Source organism: Gavialis gangeticus, unplaced genomic scaffold (genome assembly GCF_001723915.1).
Source record: "Gavialis gangeticus isolate Ggan-Ray unplaced genomic scaffold, GavGan_comp1, whole genome shotgun sequence".
NCBI lineage: Eukaryota > Metazoa > Chordata > Crocodylia > Gavialidae > Gavialis > Gavialis gangeticus.
The window spans coordinates 30,785,950-30,807,981 of record NW_017729008.1 but is presented as its reverse complement, the minus strand read 5'-3'; the positions used below and the strand labels follow the sequence as shown (position 1 = coordinate 30,807,981).

At 45.2% G+C, this 22,032-nt stretch overlaps 1 protein-coding gene across 3 annotated transcripts in view; it reads right to left on the bottom strand.

Moving 5' to 3' along the window:
• FRMD4A (FERM domain containing 4A) overlaps window positions 1–22,032 on the bottom strand; it is a 379,383-nt gene that overhangs the window by 316,405 nt on the left and 40,946 nt on the right. The window contains exon 1 of one of the 3 annotated variants that reach the window (XM_019509536.1): window positions 3,352–3,909. The exons of 1 other annotated variant lie outside the window; for it this stretch is intronic. In XM_019509536.1, coding sequence (XP_019365081.1) covers window positions 3,352–3,510 — 159 coding nt within the window. In that variant the 5' untranslated portion in view covers window positions 3,511–3,909. Of the gene's footprint in view, window positions 1–3,351; window positions 3,910–22,032 lie in introns of those variants that run through there. One more of the 3 variants, XM_019509535.1, reaches the window with a different exon arrangement.

Sequence of the window (22,032 nt, the reverse complement as noted above, 5' to 3'; positions counted from 1 at the left end):
CCAATCTTGTGGGATCATAGGAAAACAGGGTGGGAACAGACCAGCCCCCCTGCTTGATGGCAGGATCATCACTGACTAAGCCATCCCAGACAAGTCTGTCCACCCTTCTCTTGAACATTTCCAGGGATGGGGATGCCACAATTTCTCTAGATAGCTTGTTCCAATGCTTGACCACCCTCAAAAGTCAGAAAGGTCCTCCTAATCTCCAACCTAAATTTCCTTTGCTGCAGTTTGATACCATGGCTCCTAGTCCTGTCCCTGTGGCCATCCTTTCTATAAGCATCCTTTAGGTATTTGAAGACTGTTATCAAATCCCGCCCCCCAATCTTTTCTTCTTCAAATTAATTAACCCTAGTTCTTTCAGCCTTTCCTCATAAGTCTTGCTCCCCAGGCCTCTAACCATTTTTGTCATTCTGTGCTGGATTTTTTTTCCAAATCTATTCCTACTCTTCAAGTGCAGGGCACAAAACTAGACAGTACTCCAGGTGAGGCCTTGCCAGTGCTGAACAGAGCAGAAGAATAACTTCCCTTGATTTGCAAACAACACTTTTGCTAATGCAATCCAAAATGCTGTCGGCCTTCTGTGCAACTAGACCATGCTGTTGGCTCATATTTGGCTCATTCAGCTTATGGTCTACAGTAACCCTAGGGCCTTCTCTGCAGTACTGCAGCCAAGCCAGTCATTCCCCAGACTGCATTTGTGCATGCAATTATTTCATCCCAAGTGCAGCACCTTACACTAGTCTGCAACTCCACCAAATTTCATGTTGTCTGCAGATTTGCTAAGTGTGGACTCATTTTCATCATCCAAATCATTCAAGAAGATTTGAAAAAAATACCAGACTTAGGACAGACCCCTGGGGATCCCCACTAAATACCTCTTTCCAAATAGACATTGAGCCACTGATGACTTCTTGTTGAACACAGTGATCTAACCAGTTCATCTCTCCTAGTCTTGCTCGTCCTATTTTGTCACTTCTGCTTCTGTTCCTTTCTGGATCTCAGAGGTGCAACAGAGTTTGAAACTAATAAGTGATAGATAGCAAGTAAAGAAAGCTGTGGATGTTATCTAGTGCTGGGAAAGCTTTGCAGGTGTAACTGGAGAAACGAGCAAAGATTCCAGTCGCTGCTTCTTTCATCCAATCCCAAATCAATGCCAAATTTTAGTGCAAGTCCCCCAGTATTTGCCAAGGCCATTTCTCTGGTAGAACAGAACAGATGGGGTGGTAGCAATGCTATTTAGGCCCTGTTTAGGAGAATGACTGCTTGGGCAAGCTCAGAGACAAACAAGTCAGTTGAATGCGATAAGCCAAGCCAGCAGGGTACATGGGATGTATGGCCATGGCTTCTAAAGGATGTCACATGGAGCTAAACTCTGAGTACAGCCCTGTGCATGGGCATAAGGATGAATAAAACCCCTCCTTCTACCAGGCCCTCACCTGGACTCAGGCCCAGAGCATCAACCATTGACCCCGTGGCAATGGATGGGCAAGGAGTTTAGTGGAGCCTTGATTCCAGTTAACACAGCAGCCAGCACAAAGGTAGAGACTGGTAGCTGACTGCTGCGAAGGATATCCCCAGAGCATCAGGTAAGTAGGAAAGAAACTGTGTGCCCTGATGGACAATGCCTTTCCTGTACCACTTCTGGGATAGTGCAGCAAGATACTGCCCTATATGCAGAGCTCGTAGCAAAAACTCCATTCCAAACCTCCAGATTTACACCAGTACAAGATCCAGCATGGCCTAGAGCAGCGTTTCCTTACGGGTGTGCCACGACAGAAATGAACAGGTGGAATTTTGCCATGGCAGTGAGCTACAATGAGCTCATAAGTACGGGGATGGAGAATGCCTTAACAGGTGTGCCATGGAAAATTGTTATTAATGTAAGTGTGCCTTGGGCTGGAAAAGGTTGGGAAACACTGGTGTAGAGTGTCTGCCTTTACTCACATGGAGTATTCATCAACTGATTGCAATAGTTTCCACACAGATGTCAGGAGCTGCGTCTGATGCAAATGCTACAACTAGAAAAAAGGACGAGAGAGGCTTTTCTAGGATGGCTTGAGTTGTTAGGACCATTCACTAGCCTTAGGGCAAATTAGCATTTAAAAACTTCAGTACCTGTACCTGTTTCTTCCTAAACTACACTATGAATCTGTTCAAAGTTATTGGGGATGGACACATTCAATGGTCTTCGAATCAGGCCCATTATGTGCAGCTGTGCTTAACACAGCAACTCCCAAAACCAGAAATAACTCAAACCAAGCAAATAAGTCTAGTAGAAAATACCTTTTCCCCCAAATACAATCACTGATCACACAACCCCAAGTCTGGGGTTCTCAAGTTTCTTGGTCAGATCTGCAATACCAATGAATACTGTGATGTTATAGGATATAGAAACAATAAAAAAAAAAAAGAATTCTTAACTGCTCTTGGCTAATCCAAGTTGGCTAATCGAAGTTAAAGCAGCTAGGAAGATGATTAAGATAGCAACTTGATATCCCATGACTGCCACCTGAATTAAAAGTCAAGGTATCCAAGTCTTTACTGCTGTATTTGAACTCAAGTTACTTGCCTAAAGCTGAGCTAACAACATACCTTGTTCTCACAATGCCAGCCCTACCTCAAGTTATATATAGCATTTACCTGAATGAATTGAGGACAGCTTTTCAAAACTAGCCAGAAAATTCACTAACCCACACACACACAAAAAAATCACCTGACCCACTTCCACTATTGTGGATGGGCTTTTATAACCCCATAAAACCCAAATAAAATATGCAACAGGCAAGCAAATGAATCGACTCTCCCAAAGCTGAATGATACGTAGGGGGAGTCTAGTGTGACGTGTGTTATATTTTAAAGCCAGCCCTCCATTTTATTTACTGCATGCAGGTTACAGTTCTGCAAGGCTAGATTTCTTCATGCTACGTAATACTTTGCACTTTGTCCAGCAGCTGAGATTAGTCAAGGAACAGGGACCCACAGCATGAGCAGACTGGCAAAGAGCAGCCTCGTTTCACAAAGAGACTCTATCCAGGATGCCCCAAATCCTAAGAGATCCCTAGCCAGAATCTGCCCCTTCCTTTACTAACATAGTTGCATGCGCCTCCGCTTGGGTAAAGCTGAATCTGGGCTTCTGTTCCAACTCAGAAAAGCTCCCAGGGACCTCAAACCCTGTTTATCTGCCCCTAGACTTCTTCCCATGAGTGTTGAGCATCTTCAGTGCTCACTGACTGCAATGGGAAGCTCATGGAGTTCACCTTGTTGCAGGATTAGGCCCCCTGGGAATTTCCCCGTACAGGGATCGAGTCAAGGCCTCATGATTTGGTCCAGCGGTGTAAAACCACCTACCTGGTAGACAGCTCTGGAAATGCACCATGGCTTCAGCATTAGCTGCAGGACCCTCAGATTTCCAAAGCGGCAGGTCCTCAAAGCCCGTGAAGTCAAGTTCCACACCAGGCTGTCCCAGCTGTAGAACAGGTCCTCAAAGCCAAAGAGGACGGCAGCCATGCCAACTACCTGTGTGAAGCACCCAGGGCTCCCAAGCCAAGGTGGCTGGCGAGTTCCTAGACTCCTTGCAGACCGCAAGGTTAAAATGTCACAGCGCGTTTCAGCAAGGCGGCAAAGAAAGACTGCAGCCAAAATAAATCAGCTGGGATTCTTCCTCCCCCGCTCCCGTCAGGAAACAGCTTCTCTTTGCACGTATCTTCTCAGATCAAATTCTGCTGCACCCAGAGATCATCAGGGACAGGGTAAAAATATCAGTCCTGCACTAGGCAGGCGACTTCACATCCCTGACAAAGGGCTCCTTGGTTATGTTGCATCTCACATCCCAGCTCCGAGCAGCAAACCCAGAAACAAACTTAGATCCAAAGTCATCACTTTGCTTTCAGAGGACTGGGATCCCATCCAGAGGGAGGAAAAAAAGCTGCTCTCTCCCCCTGCCAACATTCCCAAGACATTCCAGTCTTCGGCTTAACTCTTTCAAATGCTACAAAACAACAGCTGAGAGGATGGCTTTGCAGTGCGCAGCATCTTATCCTCTTATTCTTTATTCCTTTATTTAAAGTTGATGAAGGACTATTGGAGATTTTTATTTATTTATTTATTTTTTACACAGTAGGCACTGCTCGAGTCTTTACACTTTCCAGATTCCTCTTGGCACTTAGTGTTCATGTAATGCTTATGTTCATCTAAACCTCAGCTAAGAGTGTGTCTCTCTATTAAACCACCTGCACAGGTTGACCAAAATCAGCTGAAATTGGTGCACACTGAAACCAGTTTAACCCTTGCTTAGCTTGATTCAGCTTCCATCACCAAATGAAGCCGGGGTGTAAGAGATAAATGTGGGCATCTCCATTAGGGTTTTACAGTGGTTTAAAGGTGCCGTGTCGTTAATTTGGTACAACTTTCCTAATACAGAGCAGATCTTTGGGAAGCAAGTGCCAGTCTCAACACCTCGTAGACATGGAAACTGAGACACAGAAGCGACGTGTCCTACACAAGGCCACCGAACGAGTCAGTGGAAGAGCCACTGAGGGGCCAGCTCACCATCAGAGCTGCTGCTGGTGTTGCAGGATGAATGATGAAAGACTGCATAACTCCTATGGGGCCTGATTTTACAACTAATGGGGGTTAGTCGGTGAACACCTCACAAGATTGGTCTGGCCAGCAGCTGAGAGGACATGCTGAGCAGCCCCAACCGAAGTCACTAGGACCTACAGCCTCTGAAAAAATGAGGCAGTGGTGCTTCGCAAGGCTGAGTGCCAAGACAACGAAAGCCATGAATCTGGATGCTGTGGAAGCAGTCATGGCTTGTTCAAAGCCTGAACATCTCAAGCAATCTAACAAGGTAGAGAGCAAGCACGTGCTCAAACAGCAAATATTGATTGCTCTTCCACAGTTTTATGTATGTGTCCTGACTCAGTATATATTTAGTTTGATCTGGGAGGACCAGAAAGCACAATCCAAACTGGCACATAATAATAATAGTACAATACCTCTAACAGCTCGTTGACTAGGCAGGTATAACACCAGCAAAATAGAGCTGCAAAATTTATGTTCACAGCCTTAATTGCTTCTCCAGGACATCATTTTTATAGCAGTGTCATAAAAATCATAGCATTTCCTTCCAACTTAGTAGATGCTATTTGTGCCGCAGCACATTATTCTCTCTCTTCCTATGGGTCTGTCTTTTAGTCCCGTGTCGCCCCCCGCCTCTGGATCTCAGATGTCCATTTTCCTGTCTCCTTCTTGGGTTGATTTCTTTGCCTGTTTGTAATTTAAGTAACACCTTGTCCCCATCATTAAAAATACTGACAGGGGACTAGCAACATCTCCATTATAAAACCCCATTTGGAGAAGGCTTTTTTTTTTTTTTGGTTAAATAAACTTGATGAGGAAACATCTGCTCTAGGCTACAGCACAGCATATAAGAGCCCTGCCTAGAAACACAAAAGAAAGAAAAAGAAATGTGTTTGATTAAAAGAAAAGGAGGAGAAAATAACTTTCAAAAGCAACTGCTCCACAACGTGATCTAACTGCTTTGGCATCCTGAAAGGGGGAGAAGGGAAATGGAGGCTACGCTGCTACTTTAAAATTAGCTACTCCACATGTGCGCTGAGCCTTGCCGGCCGTTCTGGAGGGGAATTTTGGCCATAGGCAGCCCCCGTGTCCCGAGTATACGATTGCCCAATAGATGAGAACGGCTCTAGAAGAGCCAGGTTACATAATGTGACTTGACACAACGATTGCAAAAGATTTAACGATTTAACCAACAGACTGGAACCGACTCCTTGGGAGTCAGCTGGATGTGCGACCATTTGAACACGCAGATTTAAGTCCTTGATGAGAACAGCTCGGTCAGATTCCTACAGAACCTTCCTCGCTAATTTGACGCGCGGTATTTTAGTTTGGCAAAGCTAAACATCGTCTGTACAAGGATTCAGCCGAGAGAACCAGCTTCCGATGGAGTCCAGATTACATGCATTTCTCAGACAGAAACCAGGTACATCACAGTCCCCGGAGCTGAGCAGGTCCTCTCTCTCCCTGAGACTTCCCCTTCCTGAGTGGGAGGGTAACTCTATTAGCAACCATCCTTCGCGGAGGCACAGAAGAGGCCAACTGTGGGGAGAGGGCAGTTTGGGAAGGGAGTTGTACAATAGCTAGCACAGATTTAGGCCACGTGGGGCCATATCGTAACTCACATTAGGTGCCCCACTCCGTCTCCCCGTGATGGGCTGACCGTGCACGAAAGGTTTGCGAGTCGGGGATCCTTCCGAGTCGAGGGAGCCGGCTCTTCGGTTCGGTTAGCAGAGGCGTAGGTCTAGGACTCGCAGACTGAATCTAGGCAAAGGATTTTGCCTGGAGTGTTGTTACAAGACCAGGAATTTCCTAAAGGAGCATCTGAATGCTGATTAAGGAAATCCAGCACTGCTCAAGGAAGCTTATCGTTTTCAGTAAGACTTTCGTCGGAAGATTTCATGAATCCACGATGGAATTTCTGGGCCAAAGCCAGAAAAGCAAAGCACAATAGCCTGACGATCAAAGCAATTACTCAGCCTGGTGGGATCCCCACTCCTGGGAAAAGCAGAAATTTAGACCTGGTCCCCTACATCCCAGGAGAGCAACCTGTCCGGACTGTCGCCTGCTTCTGATCGCATTTCTTCAAAGTCGCAAACAAGCTTTCTGAAATGGGATTTTTGGTTTTCCAGTCACCCCTGTCACAGCTGGTGTCCAATGTGAGGCACCTGAAAAGGCTGGCGGAGAGTGTCACAGATTCACAGAAGTTTAGGGCTGCAAGGGACCTTGTGAGACCACTGGGAGATGGGGAGCAGAAATGAAGATCTAGTTGGCCAGCCGATCAGATCCTCTGCTGGCATAAACGAAATACGTGCCTATAGCACCCCATTACATCCCTATACCAGCCTATGGGTTTCAATCCCTTGGTAATCTATAGGGAAGAGCAGTGCAATTTATATCTGTATGATGGACAGATCTAGGCATGTATACACATATACACACAGATCTGTTCATCAGGTTCTCTAATTATGCACTGATTATTTCCTGCCATCTGAGAAAATGTCAGGGAAAACATTTACTTCAAAACCTCCCACGTCTTACAGATGGTCCAGAGGCTGTTACTAGGATATAAAAATAGCCCATTTCTTTCCGTGAAGGAAAAAAAAGTCCAGTCCATTGTGTTGCTTCATTTGACTGTCAATGAGAGCTGAAGGTGAAGGGCAGGCTCTCAAACCTGAGCTAAACAGGAGGAAAACAGCCTCTCTCAACAAAATGCCAGAACAGACTAAGTGGAAATGCAATGACCTGTACGAATGCAAGTAAATGGTGTCTGTATTCGGCAGCTCGGTGATGAGGAGGACATCTTTTCCCTTCAAGTCACCCGCATTGCCTGGTCCTCGGAAGAGGGAAATCAGCCCGGCTCTCTAATGGGCTCTCAAGTAGTTGCTCCCTTGACTGTGTTAGGAGAATAGTGTGCAAAAAACTGGAGTTTGGGGGAAACTTTGTAGCTTTTCTCTGAACGTACAATTAACGAGCAAGATGCATCTTCTTTCTGCTCCACAGCTGGCCCTGATGGCTGTTGCAGCTCAAAGCCACTGATCTGTTCTTTTAAGACGAAATCTTTGTATCAGATGTGTCACTATTTGATCTTTATTTCTTTTTAATGATAAGAGGATGAGGCCTTTAAGCCGAATGGTCTCTTTCATCTTGGATCTTCGTGCTTTGTTGTTTTGGAAACAATTATCCAAAGTCTTTTACTCTCCATATTTCTCCCTGCCTGCTTTCACAGCACAGCCTTTTCCTGCCTGAACACGCAATAAAGGGTCAAAACGATGAAGGGCTCATTCCCGAGGCCATGTTTGTATTTATAGATCTAGAGGGGTCAGTGTGCGTGTGGCATATGGCACTTAGAGCATTAAAAGGAAGTTTTCCTTTCCTTGCCCGTATCCAACAAGTTACTAGGTGGACAACACAGGGAAGAGATTGCTCTATGCATATGGCTCTTAAATCTAGCAAAAAAAGGAGTAACAATGCAGTGGTAGGAAAGTGAAGCTAGCTAACACAGGTTAGAAACACAGTGTCCAGGATTACCTTAGAACAATTTACCAAAGCATGTGGGGAAAAGCAGAGGGAATAAAGCAGAAGACAAAACCCCAGGATTCGTCCCACGGAGAGTTTCAGTCACACAGGACTGAGGACCAAGTTCTGTTGTGTGGCTGTAAAGGTAGAGTCACTCTCTTGACATCAGTGAATTACTCCAGATTTATATGGGCACGAGGTCAGGATCTGGCCGTGCATAGGAGGCGACAGGATCTGCTGCATATCTCCCAGCCAAGTCTGAGACTAGGGAAACATTCTTGGATTCCTGCACATCAGCATATTGCAGGACCCTGGGAAAGTACAAAGCAGGCACGGACCTTCCTGACTAATCTTTCCAGAGCAACGGGCAAAGAAACCATTCTTAGAAGCATTTTCCCAAGGAGCTTCCAGCCATCATCCCCACTGACCGCACAGTCCCAAAATACTTGAATCATATCGACTAACTTTTGAGTCTCGTACAGCCCACATTACCTAAAACAGCTAGGGCAACATATGTCTACTTCAAAAAAGAACCCAGAAGCTCACGTCCCGAGTTATATTGCAACAGGCCGCATTATGCTGTAGGTCTCTGATCAACTCCATTGAGGCATTCTTGAAGACTAATATGCCCAGCATGTGCCATAATAAAATGAACCACTACATTATAGTAACACCGAGTGAAAATGTACAGTTCAAGTCACCTGCAATGATCATAATGTTTCTCGAAAACTCAAAGTGTTGTTGATGTACAGGGAGCAGCAGCTATTTGTGTTTAGGTCTGTAAAGATCCCTAAACTCTTCCTCCTATACAGGGACATTTGTCATATGTATTGGGACATTGTAACTTATTTCTCAGTTGTGGCTATGTTGTTTGCTGAATTAAGCTGCATTAGTAATTTGATAAGGTTTAAGGCTGGGTGGAATGTAAAGCTGGGTGAGTCCAGCTAAGCTGTTTGTTCAAATGTTCAAACTGCTGAAATGAATTCACTTCTATTACGCTGAGTTGGTGAAAAGCACACTGCACAGTGATTTTCCATCATGCTCTGTTTTTCTGCAGATATTCTACCAATGAATTCACTATCAGAGATGTAGGTCTAAGCGAAGACTGGAGAACATTCATTTAAGATGGCACTGTTCACTTTCCATGAGAGTGCTCCATTTGGGATCCTGAGCTTTTAAGATCCTCTGATCCAGTCAGAAATTGGTAACTCTACCTGGTCAAAACAGCAAGAAAATATTCAGGTCTTTAATAAAATAAATGGCTTATAAACATCATAGATTAGTGATTCTCAACCAGGGTGTTGCACCATCCTCAGATGCTGTGAGATCCCTTTAAGGGTGCCACACAATATTAGCAGTCTTTGGTGTGCAAACACCCACATGAGATTCACAAGATAAACCCAGAGATTTCAAAGTGGAATCTAGGGCCATGTGTAGACAAAACAAGGGGCGTGTGTGCATGACACTTTAAAGTGGGCTAAATGCTTTTGCACTGCTTTAATGGTCTCAGTGTTTGCACGCCTCGCTGGTGTATTGCACATTAATTCCAGCCACCGTAGGAAGTCTGGAGGTGTAACATGCCTTAAATGACTTGGGGCGCAGCAATCTAAAACTCCTCCAAGCAGTTTTAGTTTGTTGCCCCTACAGCCATGGAGTGAGGTACTGGGCTCCATGCAACTCCGCGGCTTGGCAGGAAGTCCTGCAGGCAGCCTGGCAGCAGCCCGGGAAGGCAGGCTGTGCCCAAGAAAAGCGGCAAGTCTGATCTTTTCTTTTCTGCCCCGGAGCCTGCCCGCCTGCTGGAGCTGTGCAGGTGCCAGGTGCTTCCTTGTGTGGCCATGGTGCCCCCGGGACCACCCGAACCAGAGGCCTGCAGGTGAGCGCTGCCTGGGGGTGAGGGGGCCCTGCTGCTGCCGCAGAGGGAAGCACCAGGCCCCTCTCCCCAGCCCAGGGACCGCTCCGCTGCCAGCAGCTTGCCCTTCCCTCCCCGCCACCAGAGGCAGGCAAGTGTAGCGTGTGCATGACACAAAACCCACTGCTTCAGTTTAGGGTTCATCTACACATGCCCTAGAGTGTCAAAAACAAACTGACCTGTTGTGGTCTTTGCAAAGAATTCACAACAGAATAGTTACTCTATTATTTTTCTGTAGGCAAAAAATGAGTGAAAGCAAAGAGGGTGCCTTGACTCTAACCAGGCTGAGAACCATGGGCCTCCCGAGTGTAGGGTGGCACCAGTGGGGCATGACCGGGGGCAGGTCCCCCAACTACCAGACAGGGGCTGGGGAGTCCCCCAGCAGCCAGTCACCAAGCACGCTGGTGGTGCCAAATTCTGGGAGGGCATGAGCGCTCTTCCTGGCCCCCTACCAGCCACTGTCAGGGGAGGCAGGCGCTCTCGGGGGGCATGTGCCCCCCCCCATATCACCTCTGCTGAGAACCATGGCTCCAGACTCACAAATTAATTTGCAAATGGTTTGAACAAGAAATAAGACTTAAGATAATGGCCTGATTATGGGTAATTTGTGACCAGGAAAAGAAGGAAAATTCATTCAGTATAGGAGGTGTTACCAGTAGAATTTAAGCCCCCTGGGAAAACCCTACGAGAAAGCAGGGGAAATCTAACCTGCCCAAGGACCCAAAGTCCCTGGCTACTGCAGTCCAGTCTGCCTTCCCCAGTTATTGCTGCTAGAAAGCAGTGTGGTGTCCTGTCCCTGCACCCAGAAAATATAGACTCGATGGGGTGCCCCCACTAAGATGGCACCTGGGGCTGGTGCCTGGCTTCCCAACTCCTTGTTAGGCTACTGTCCAATGATATTATTATCTATAAAGTTCTTCTCCCACCTCCTGTAGCACTGGTTCTAGCTGCATTCAGTGCTGTTATAACCATTTCACAAAGCTTTAGCTGAACATCACTAGTTGTGTGGGCTTAATCAACATGTTTGACTAGTGGTTTAGCATGTCTGACTTTAACAAGAGCCTGGTGACAAAGTACAATTATCAAGTTATAATTTGCATGAATATAAATCAGGCAAAAGCTAAAAATTAAAGCTCACTACTACTTTTATTCACCTAGAGGCAAATCAAGTGGTTTCTTTTAAGCTAGGGACAGACATTATACATAAACCAGTTTAAGTGATCAGAAACTGGTTTAAACTTGTAACAGAACAGATGTTCAGTGCATATAAACTGGTTTGAAAATGGCTGAAACCGGTTTGAGATAAACCGGGTTGAAATCCTAAACATTTACTAATAAAAGTCAACCTGACTTAACCGATTTGGGTCAAATCAGTTTATTTAGTTTCTGTCCCAGACCCTTTACTGGTTTAAGATATATCAGACTCCTCCCCAGTATCCCAGCATGCTGTCTGGGCTGGGCAGGGCTCTCTGCTCCACAGCAGGGCTGGCTCCTCCCCTGCACTCCCTGGCTGCAGCACAGCAGGTTTACCTGGCTTCCTCCTGCTCTCCCCCGCCCCTCACCACTCCCTGCTAAGCAGGGACCCCCCATCCCCTCTGCCTACACAGACACCTCAGCATTAGCTAGCAGACCACATGCTGGCTATGGTCCATGCTGTGGCAGACAGCAGTTTCAACCTAGGGCTTTTTGGAGCTAATCAACAGCTCAGCTGGTAACGACGCTCCATTCCTTCTTTGTTTAAGAAGAGCTTGAACTAAGGAGAGAGGCTGTTTGTTTTCTGAAGGGGTGATAAATGCTAATAATGGATCTTATAAATGCTCTGTTATCAAGGAGGGGAGGAACCCCTCCCTAATCCTGCTGGGGCCTGGCCACACCCCCCTCAGCTCAGCCCTGTGAAAAGGAAGGAAGGGCTGCTCTAGCATCCCCTGGCTTCAAGCCTGAGCTACTTCAGGCATGTGCCTGCATGTCTGGGATGTCTGTACAGATACAAACTGATTCAGCCTAGCCGGGTTAGACTAACCTGCAAAGATTGAATCAATTTAGGCTCAGGCTTTTTGAATGTCCCTAGCCTGACTGACATTTCCACTGCAGTCTATCTATGCACATATCCCATAGTCATCACCATAACAGAGCATCTTCTATGAACTGTCATAAGTCAATGGCACTACCAATGTGAATACAGGCTGCAGAATCAATTTATATTGCAAGTATCTCATTTTCTGTACCATGGTATGATGTCAATTCTGAATCTGTGGCTCACAAAAATCCAGTCTACACTTTTGCCCCATGGCAGGAAAGATAATTTAGTGTACTGGTTCCCAACAGTCTGAGTAACCCCAGTTATAGACAGAGCAAAGACCTGCTTTAGTAGAAAGTTCTCTTATAACTCACCCTGCAGATATTTTTAAGTTGTCGCTGACTGCGAATTGCTCATAACACTTGCTGCATTCAGTGGCTCAGACAAGAGTCCTTTCTGTTCCCAGACAAGGGTTGGGTATATTGTTAAAAAGAGGAAAAGGGGATGGGGCGGGGGGAAGACTCTCTCATGTTTTAAATCATAGAAAATGAGGATTGGAAGGGACCTCAGGAGGTCATCTAGTCCAACCTCCTTTATGTTTTAACTGTCTTAGAGAATTCACTTGTATCTAAGCAAAAAGTGCACACATCTGAATTTCTTTTGGGTTTTCTTATAGATGATCATAAAAAAAAGGCTCCCTTATCTTGACTAGGATGTACACTTTCATTAGAAAGGAAAGATGCACATGATGCTGGGGACTCTGCGTGGCCCTTTATTGTGGGCATGTAGAAAGGTCTTAAAACCACAGGTATGGGTTCCAGTCCAGCAGCATCACAGGAAATAACTTAACCTTGGGCAAGTCACTTAACCTTGTTGACAGAAAGGAATAATATAACCCATCATTATATTATGAAATAATATAATCCATATCCATAATTATGGAATAATATAAATTATAATTATTAATGGATTTCCCCATCCATAAATAATTATATTGACCTACACCAGGAGAGTTAGTTCTGAGATTTGGAAGGTGCTATGAAATCATTGGCATGAAGGAGCTATTCAATGGAGATAATATAAGAATTCAGCACATCAGAAAAGCCCAGCAGCCTTATTCTTTTAACCAAGGCACAGTAAACAGCATTAGTACCTAGCACAATCTGACACTTATACAGAAATGCTTAGTGGGAAGATTTCCAAACTGCTTACAAATTGCACATGGCTTAAAATGAAGAGCTTCTTTGGACTAGTACTGTTACTCAGTGGGTGTATATACATGTGCATGAAGCCCCTTTTCCTAATGCGTGTTAAATTTAGTACCATAGGGCACTTATAGACATGCTGTAGGGCTGCTCCAATGTGCTGCGATTATGAATAATTGAATCTACTGCAGTGTGGTACTTACAGCGCTCCTGCCAGTTTCCGTGTCTCAAATTAGCATCCCCATGCTTCAGAATGGCAGCAGGGGTGCTTGAACTAAAGCTTACCAAACAAGCTTTAGTTCAAGTGCCCCCACTGCTATTTTGAAGCACAACGATGCTAATACACAAAATGCTGTGGCACTTCAAGTAGAACAGCTCTTGGAGTCGTTCTAATTAAATTCTCCCCTCTCCTGAAGCATGTGTAAAAGTGCCTTCCAATGTGAGATACTGAAGAAATGTATATTAGGCTGCCGTAATGCACAGTAATGAATGTGCATGGTTTTTAAGTGACACGTAATGCACAGTAGCCTATTTTACTGTGCATTAGTGTAATAGCATGATTTTTTATGTGATGCTTTAACGCGCAGCTGCCTATCTGACTGAGCATTAAAGCACGCATGTAGATGCACCCAGTGTTTCCTCTGGGAGCAGCATGATATGCCCCTCTGAAATACATGCAGGATAGATTTACCTCCTAGCTTTGCCAGGTGTAAAGTTATATGCTTTGGAGAATGAAAGTTAGGGAGAACGTCTTCCTCTGATGAGTTGCCTCCACCTACCCTCTTCTTTGAGCCAGCAGCGCAATATCCATGCACATAAGAAACTCACTGGGGTATCTGTGCATCATGGCTTGGGCATGCTGATGAGAAATGTCCATGAGCTGACAGACCTGAAAATCCAGAGACAACCATGGAGAGCAGCTCTGTTCTCAGGGCCATTCCAAGCCACCTACTTCACTTAGAGCCAGACTGTGAGGCTGTGGCGTGCACGCAAGGCACGCTAAGCTGTCTAGGTTGCAGATTTGCAGGCTTGAGCGAATACAGAGTGGACAGGGCTTATTTCTCAATGGCATTCCCAAGCTCCCTCGGGGGGTGGTGCTGACATATGTACAAGGCCTCTTGACAGTTCTCAGTCCTCCCATTACAGGACCACTGGAACACACACACTTGCACGTACGCAGAAGCCAGTTCGCGATAATTTCCCCCGTTACTCCTTTGACTCTACATGCTTGGCAAACACTGATGTATTTGGGCTCACAGAGCTCCTGGGAGGTATCAGTCCTATGAACAGAAACAGGGAGATAAGCAGATGAGAGGTGGCTGGTCTAAAGCCAGATGCCCTCACTGGCCGCTTTGTTTCTCCAGCCAGTACTACACATGCATCCACCCCAGAATGCCTAGCCAATATATTGAGTTTCAGGAAGTAAAAATAGTAGCAAACAATCTGTTGAGGAGGTAGAGTGGAGTTAATGAAAATGCCTAGTGTTCTGCCTTCAAACCTGAGGATCTGCAACATAACTCTGATGAAATTCAAATTAATTTTCTAGGCAGCTTGTTGAGTCTTAAGGGATTGGGGGGGGGGAGGGTGGAGAACTGAATTGAAAACAATCAGTACAAACCAGCATCTCAGTCACTTCATTGTATCTACAGGCAGCAGACTGAAGCTGCACAGAAGTTAAAACCTACAGCCAACAAAGAGGATTTATTCTCTTGATTTAGAAGTTTACGACTCATTCCCATTTTGGTCGTTGTCTGAAACGTTTGCCATTTCCCCAGCCCCCAGCACCATCCCGGCCATAAAAAACGCCCATAAAGTATTCTCGCTCCTTATCTCGATGCACAAGGAATCCAAATGTTCACTGCTATCTGGAACCTGACTTCCTGTTATTAAGAACGACATCCTAGTATTTAGCAGCACAAATATTATTTCCCCCGCTTCTTCTTCCAATCAGGCAGAATGTCTAATGATTCTGGGGTTCGCTTCCTGCTTGTAATTAAGTAGGTCACAGCTGCGAAGCAAGAGAACAAGAAAATATTCAGATCACACAAAGCCAAGAGCGATCAAATCATTTGCAGCTGAAGGATACGGCAGTGTTTAAGTACTGTAGGAGCCTAAAGTCTATGAAAAACAAACGCAGGAAAATTGGAGATGATGAACTGGCACTTTTAATTCTGCCAGGCACAGAGGTAATTAAAGAGAGCAATCCAGAACTGGCTATTTTTGTTAGCAAACTGAACAGATTTGTGCAAGACCAGGTAGTTGAAATAAGAGTCTGCGATCTGTTGCTTCAGGCCACATAATCCATCCGTGAGCTGCATATTGCATTGCCAGCAAGGTTCTTTGGGTAGATGCGATATCTTCTATTAAACCAACTGAGTAGTTGGTAAAAAGTTCTTTGCAAGCTTTTGGGTGCAATCACCCTTCTTCAAGCATATGGAGAAGGGTGTTCTGAGACTCCACGGAATGAGAAAGCTAAAAGTGTAGCAGGAAGTCAGTGAAAATGTAAATAGGTAGAGATAAGCAGGAGAAACAGTAAAGCAGGGAAGGTAGGGGGAAGAACCCAACTGGACACTTCCTAGCAGGCCCCTCTCCCTAAGCGCACAGCTTGATGTGCTGCCTTCTTCTGTAGGCTAGGAACTGCTCCAGTCCATGAACATAAATCCATGGGAACCATCTCCATTTTTCAGTTCCCCTTGAATGACTCCAGTTAGGTGACTGCATCATCTCTTTTTAAGCGTGAAACTTTGATTGCAGTACAGGTGTTTTTGATCCATGCTTGTAACCTACAGTACTTTACTGCCTTTATTCTATTAAGATAGTAGTTTTTAAACCCTTTTCATTCACAGACCCCTAAAATATTTTGAATGAAGGTGCAGACCCCTTTGAAATTTCAAATGAAAGATGTGGACCCCTGTGAATTGTAAGTGTGGGTATTCACATACTTTTGATTGATCGTAGTTATCTTTCATAGACCCCTTAAGACATAGTCTGTGGACTCCCAGGGGTCCATGGATCATGGGTTGAAAACCACCACATCTGAATTACATCTCCTGTTTGGCCCGAGACTGCTCCTGATCATCACTCAGCTGTTTTCAGTCTACAGAGAATGGTGATGGAGCGCAGCCACTTGGTCATGCAGGGTCCTTTGACCTTACCAAATGAATACACAGACAGGTAGAAAATTGCATGCTGGGAAGTCTAGGAAGTGTAGTTCTAATAAGCAATGGGTGAATCCCAAGGTATAACAATTTTGGGTTTGGTTCAATAATGCTCAAATACCATCTGATTGATCCAGACAACAACCCCAATGACTTGGGGAAGGTCTTGTCATGGACACAGTACATGAGGCACACTGGGTAATTGGCTTGATCAAGCTTATGCAAAGAAGTCGGTGGGAAAAATTGAGGGGCAAAACTTGGGAGCTCCTAGTTCCCAGCTCTACGCGTAGTCATGACACTTATCTGCCCCAGTTAGCCAAGATTAAGTGGGGTTTGTTTTTTCCCCGCCTCTATACAGAATTATCCACATTATTCCACTAGCTGGCATCTCTGTCCCAAGAAGCCATGGTCATAATAAACTTTTCTTCATCACATGATGCTGGAGGAGACTCTGTGGAGTCTCCTGTGGGATGGATCAAAGGATTCCCTTCCTTTCTCTTGCCCAATGGAAGACACGCAGCTCCTGTGCTGGCCCCAGTATGGGGGAAATGAGAATCAGGGCTTTCAGGTCAAGTAGTCTCTTAAGAGGCAGTGGGACCCCTATATTAGCTCTTATCTGTCAATGCTTATAGGCTCGGCAGTGCTACGCTTGCTAGCACCGCAGCGGAAAGAGACTTGGGGGGGTCACGATTGACTACAAGATGAACATGAGCCACCACTGCGATGTCGCAACTGGCAAAGCAAACAAAACTCTGGCTTGCATCCATAGATGCTTCTCAAGCAAATCTCAGGATGTCATCCTCCTGCTGTACTCGGCCTTGGTGAGGCCGCTGCTGGAGGACTGCATCCAATTCTGGGCTCCGCAATTCAAGAAGGATGTGGAGAAGCTTGAGAGAGTCCAGAGGAGAGCCACACGCATGATCAGAGGGTGAGAGAACAGGTCTAATGAAGAGAGGCTAAGAGCCATGGGACTCTTCAGCCTGGAGAAGTGCAGGCTCAGGGGGGACCTGGTGGCTGCTTATAAGTACACAAGAGTGTACATCAGGATGGGGGGGGAACGCCTGTTCACCAGAGCGCCCCAAGGAAAGACAAAGACCAATGACCATAAACTCCTCCAAGACTGTTTTAGGCTGGACATAAGGAAAAATGTCTTCATTGTTCGAGCCTCCAGGACCTGGAATAGACTCTCTCCAGAAGTGGAGCATGCACCTACTCTGGACTCATTCAAGAAACGTTTGGATGTTTATCTTGCTGGGATCCTCTGACCCCAGCTGACTTCCTGCCCCTGGGGCAGGGGGCTGGACTTGATGATCTTCAAGGTCCCTTTCAGCCCTAATGTCTATGAAATCCGATTCATCAGCCACAATGTTTCTTACAACCCCAGAGAACCCAAGCAACAGACCTTCAAATTTATTTCAAAATGCATTTCAAGAATTTCAAGGGCTGTTTGTATCGATCCTGTGCACAGAACAGAGTTTCACATAGCTGCAGGTTGGTCGAGTCCTCTGTCCAGTGCTAGCTCTGCTTCTTGCAGAGGAGGAGAGTAGGAGCAAAGATACCTTCCCATTATCTTCAAGCCTCTTTGTATTCCAGGGCTGTCTGGGAGCTTGCCTGGTGTTTAGTATAAATTAGAGCAGCAACAGCTCCTATCAGAGGCAATTGCAGCAGCCAAAATAGCCAAAGAACCACATCAGCCCCCTCAGCAATGCAGTTCCTGCGTCAGCACTGCACCATCTTGGCAAGCCAACAGCGCTGGCTTATTCAATCTTAAGGTCTGATACTTATGCAGTCCTTTGCACTGCTGTTGCGGTGTAAAGAGATCAACTGGGATCCCATCCAAATGTTTTATGGCTGTAGCAGTGGGGACCTTCCCTCTTCTTTGGTGGGTGTGAGAAACGTCATTTGTCAGATTTATATGCATGCCCTCACGACCCCACATTGTAGAAGGCAAGAGTCCACTCCGGCAGACAGACAGCGGTTTGACATGCAAGTTCCCCTGTGAATCTGTCCAATTGCACAACTTGTTTCATATTTGATTTTGTCGGGAAGGTGGTTAAAACATGCACATCTGCTGCAGTTCTACATAAAAATGTTGTAGGAGAAGAGGTTAGTTTGAATGATTATACACTACTTGTGACCTCATGGTTACTCGCACTCTAGCTGAAAAGGGTCACAAGAGGAACAGGAAAATAAACTGCACAAATTGCATACTGCTTTCGGTCCCCTTGTGACCAGACGTGATTAGTTCAGTCCAGGACAAACATCTACAGACATTAGGCTTTTTTTGTGCTGATGCTTCTTGGCCTTGCAAGCCAATCAGGGAGATTCATGCTTTCTTGATGTAAAACCATTAAAACAAATAAGAGGAAAGCAAGGGATCCATCCCATGTACAGCGATTTTGTTGCCAATCCTTTAGTTTCTACTTGAGCACAACTCTCATTGACCGCTAGGGGTTGGGAGGAGGGCACACAGGGCTTGCAGCTTATGTCTTCATGTGAGCCAATTATTTGTGGTCTGTCTGTCTCTTCCTTGGTACCCACCCGAGTCATCCTAGGAGGCTCTGATGTTCAGAAAGCCCTGAACACCCGTTCTCCAAAAAGTTACTTTGAGTTCCTTTTGGCTTGGACCCCACAGAAAGCAAAGCCCCCAGAATTGTGCTTGCGTCTCCTTAGAATTCGAGGGGCAGGGGTGGGGAAAATGGCTGCGTTTTATATATAGCATAACAATAATAGGCTCTGCGAGGGGAGTTCATAGGTCTCCTTACATTCTCTCGCTACAATAAAATGCCATCCTGTCTGTATGTGCTATTAATCTCTTTTGCTATTTCCCTTCAGCACAACCATCAGATAATAGGCCCCAGTAATGTCTTCAATTATTACTAACGTCACCACAAGAAAAGCCAAGATGCTCAGGAATGAAGAGCATTCAATGCGCCGACTGAACAATGCCTGCCCAGAGGATATTACTGCAGTGCTTTTAAGGGGAAAAAAAGGGGCCAGATCTTCTGCTGGCATCCACTGGTTTATGCTTCCACTGGCTTCAATAGAGCCATTATCAATTTATACAGCCTAAGGATCTAGCCCAAGATCCAAAGCACTCTAATTTGATTGATCAAATCCAGGAAAACTTGCCTACATAGCTGAATTGAATAAAAATCAATGATCTCTGTTTATATTACTCTCCTGGCAATGTTCCCACTAGCTTGCAACAGCAGCAAAATCTTTTTCCCAGGAAGCTGTGGCAATTGGTATATTTGAAAGTTTACAGAAGGACACTGCAATGGCTGGATTACACAATGCCCACTGTTGACAGAATAACTTCCCACCATTTCTGGGTGCAATGGCTGAAAATTAGAGGCCCTCCTCCCAATCCCTAGTGTAGTCTGCACATAAAAAAAAGCTAGGTGGAAAATGCATTCAAGAAGAAGCAAATGTAGTGTGCGAGCCCTGTGTTTTGATATTGGCTCTGAGAAGTCCACGGAGTCCCAGTCTGGGCAAATCGCTTCAGCTTTTCCCCTCACGGTATCCTCTGTCTGCCTAATCGGTACAGCAACATTTGCAGACTGTCTTCTGCAGCGGTATGGTCAGGATTACTGCCTGCAGAGCCCCTGGAACATGCAAAGCTGAGTATATTTTGAAGAGTCATTTTAAAGCGTGACTAGAGTTGCAAAGCCTCCTTCCTGAAATGGCCTGTCAATCATATAAATTCAAGAGAGATTTTCCTGTGTTATATTAAAAAAAAACAAAAAACAAAACAAAACTGTGCACTCCTGTCACTGGACTCAAATACCAGTTGTCTGAGCCAGGATGCTGATGGCAGCTGATGAAAGGAGGATGCTTGGGAAATATTTGTAAGTTGGTTTTCCTTCAGGGCCTGAAAATTCACAAGGGGTCCCCAACTATTGGGACCCTCCCAACCAGAGCAAGCTCTCTGCATAATTCTACTTTCCTATCTCATGATAAAGATATGCAATGCATCAAAGCACTTGGATTGAATCAAACCTCAAACGTCCCTTTGAAAGGCAGTAGACAAGGGTCATTTATTGCTTTAATGCACACAGAAACTGATGCTTATGAAAGTGGTCAGTAATTCTAAGAATCCAAATTGATACGAGTCTTATCTCAGTTTTCAGCATCTCTGAAAAAACAGATGCCTTCACATAGCAAAAGCAGGCTGAGAAAGAATCCTTGAGCTTCATGGCACAAAGAACCATGAAATAACCCCCCAGATGCACACAAGTGCATGCAGAAGTATTGGTGTGGATCAGGCTTCCCTGCAGGGCAGTTTGCACAAGGGCAGGGCATTCATATCTGAATTTGCTTGCACAACCCATATCTACAGTTAGCATTAAAAAGTCATAGCAGCCATGCCTTCATCTTCCCTACTTTCAACTGCAGCTTCTTTATAGAGGACAGGACTCAACGGCCCAGGAGCCCCCTTCCAGTCCTATGCTCCTCGTATGGGGGCACTACTGTAAAATGCTGACACTGCAAGGAAATAAAACCCAACACTATAAAATGCTAATAACAGAATTTTGTGTTAGCAGATGAAGTTTGTTCTGCATCTCATAAGTTGCTATAGGCAGGGAATGCACATCTATATGTAATGGAAAAAGCTGATGGGAGCCAAGAACCTGCTTGTGTAGCAATCACCTGTTCCTAGAAGAAGAAAAGTGGTACTTGAACTGCAGGGAAATCTCACAGTCAGATGCTTCTTACTTAGTATAGCCACACTAACAGCAGGTTGTCAGACCCTAGTTACTGTTCCACAAGGAGTTTACCTAGTACACATTGATGCAAAACCTGGAGAGAAAAGTAGATGTTGACACCGATTTGATTTTACTGAGCAAGTGCTGGAAACCAAGATGAATGCAATACACTTGCTTGCTTCTTTCAACAGCTTGCACAACCCTAAATTACCACTTCTAAATATACTGCAGAAGTACAGCTGGGTTGCAGTGTATGTGTGGGTAGCTAAGTGGCATCGTTTGCAACCTATTATCATTTCAGAGGCTTTTCATGCAATATCTTTGGGCTGGGGAGGCGACTTGCATTCTTCGGCTTGTACAAATTAGAGAGCATGATACATGGAGATGATGTATAAAGCACACATAAAATAAAAAGGGTCCAAGAGTCACTTGTTTTTGCCTTCTACTAGGAGATGGAAATGGCTGTTTTGATGGCTATCTATACTTTTAGGCCAAGAAAAAAAAGAAAGACCCTTTTGTCTTTAAAATCTTTGGATGAAGACCTTTGATTCCAAATACATCGGTAATTAAAAATAAGAACGTTTAGACCACATCAGTACAGAGCATGATGAATAAATTGGCCATTTGCCTAGAATGTCTAGTATGCGTCACTCATTGGGTTTGCTGATATGCTTCAATGCCATGTCTACATCCGATACCCAACACGTGTCACTTCCATCCTATTTGTCAAACGTACATGGCATTAGTCCAGAGCAACTAGACAAACAACTGGAGGCAGCTGCTCACAGTACAGTAGTTGCAATCACAGAGCCTCATCACTAGGTGGTGGGATCAATAACAGGTGGTTTACATTGAGCAAAGGTATGCATGGGTATTTGGGGAGGTTAGATTGAGATAAAAATGGCTACCCAGTCTCAGGTAAGTCAGGACAGGG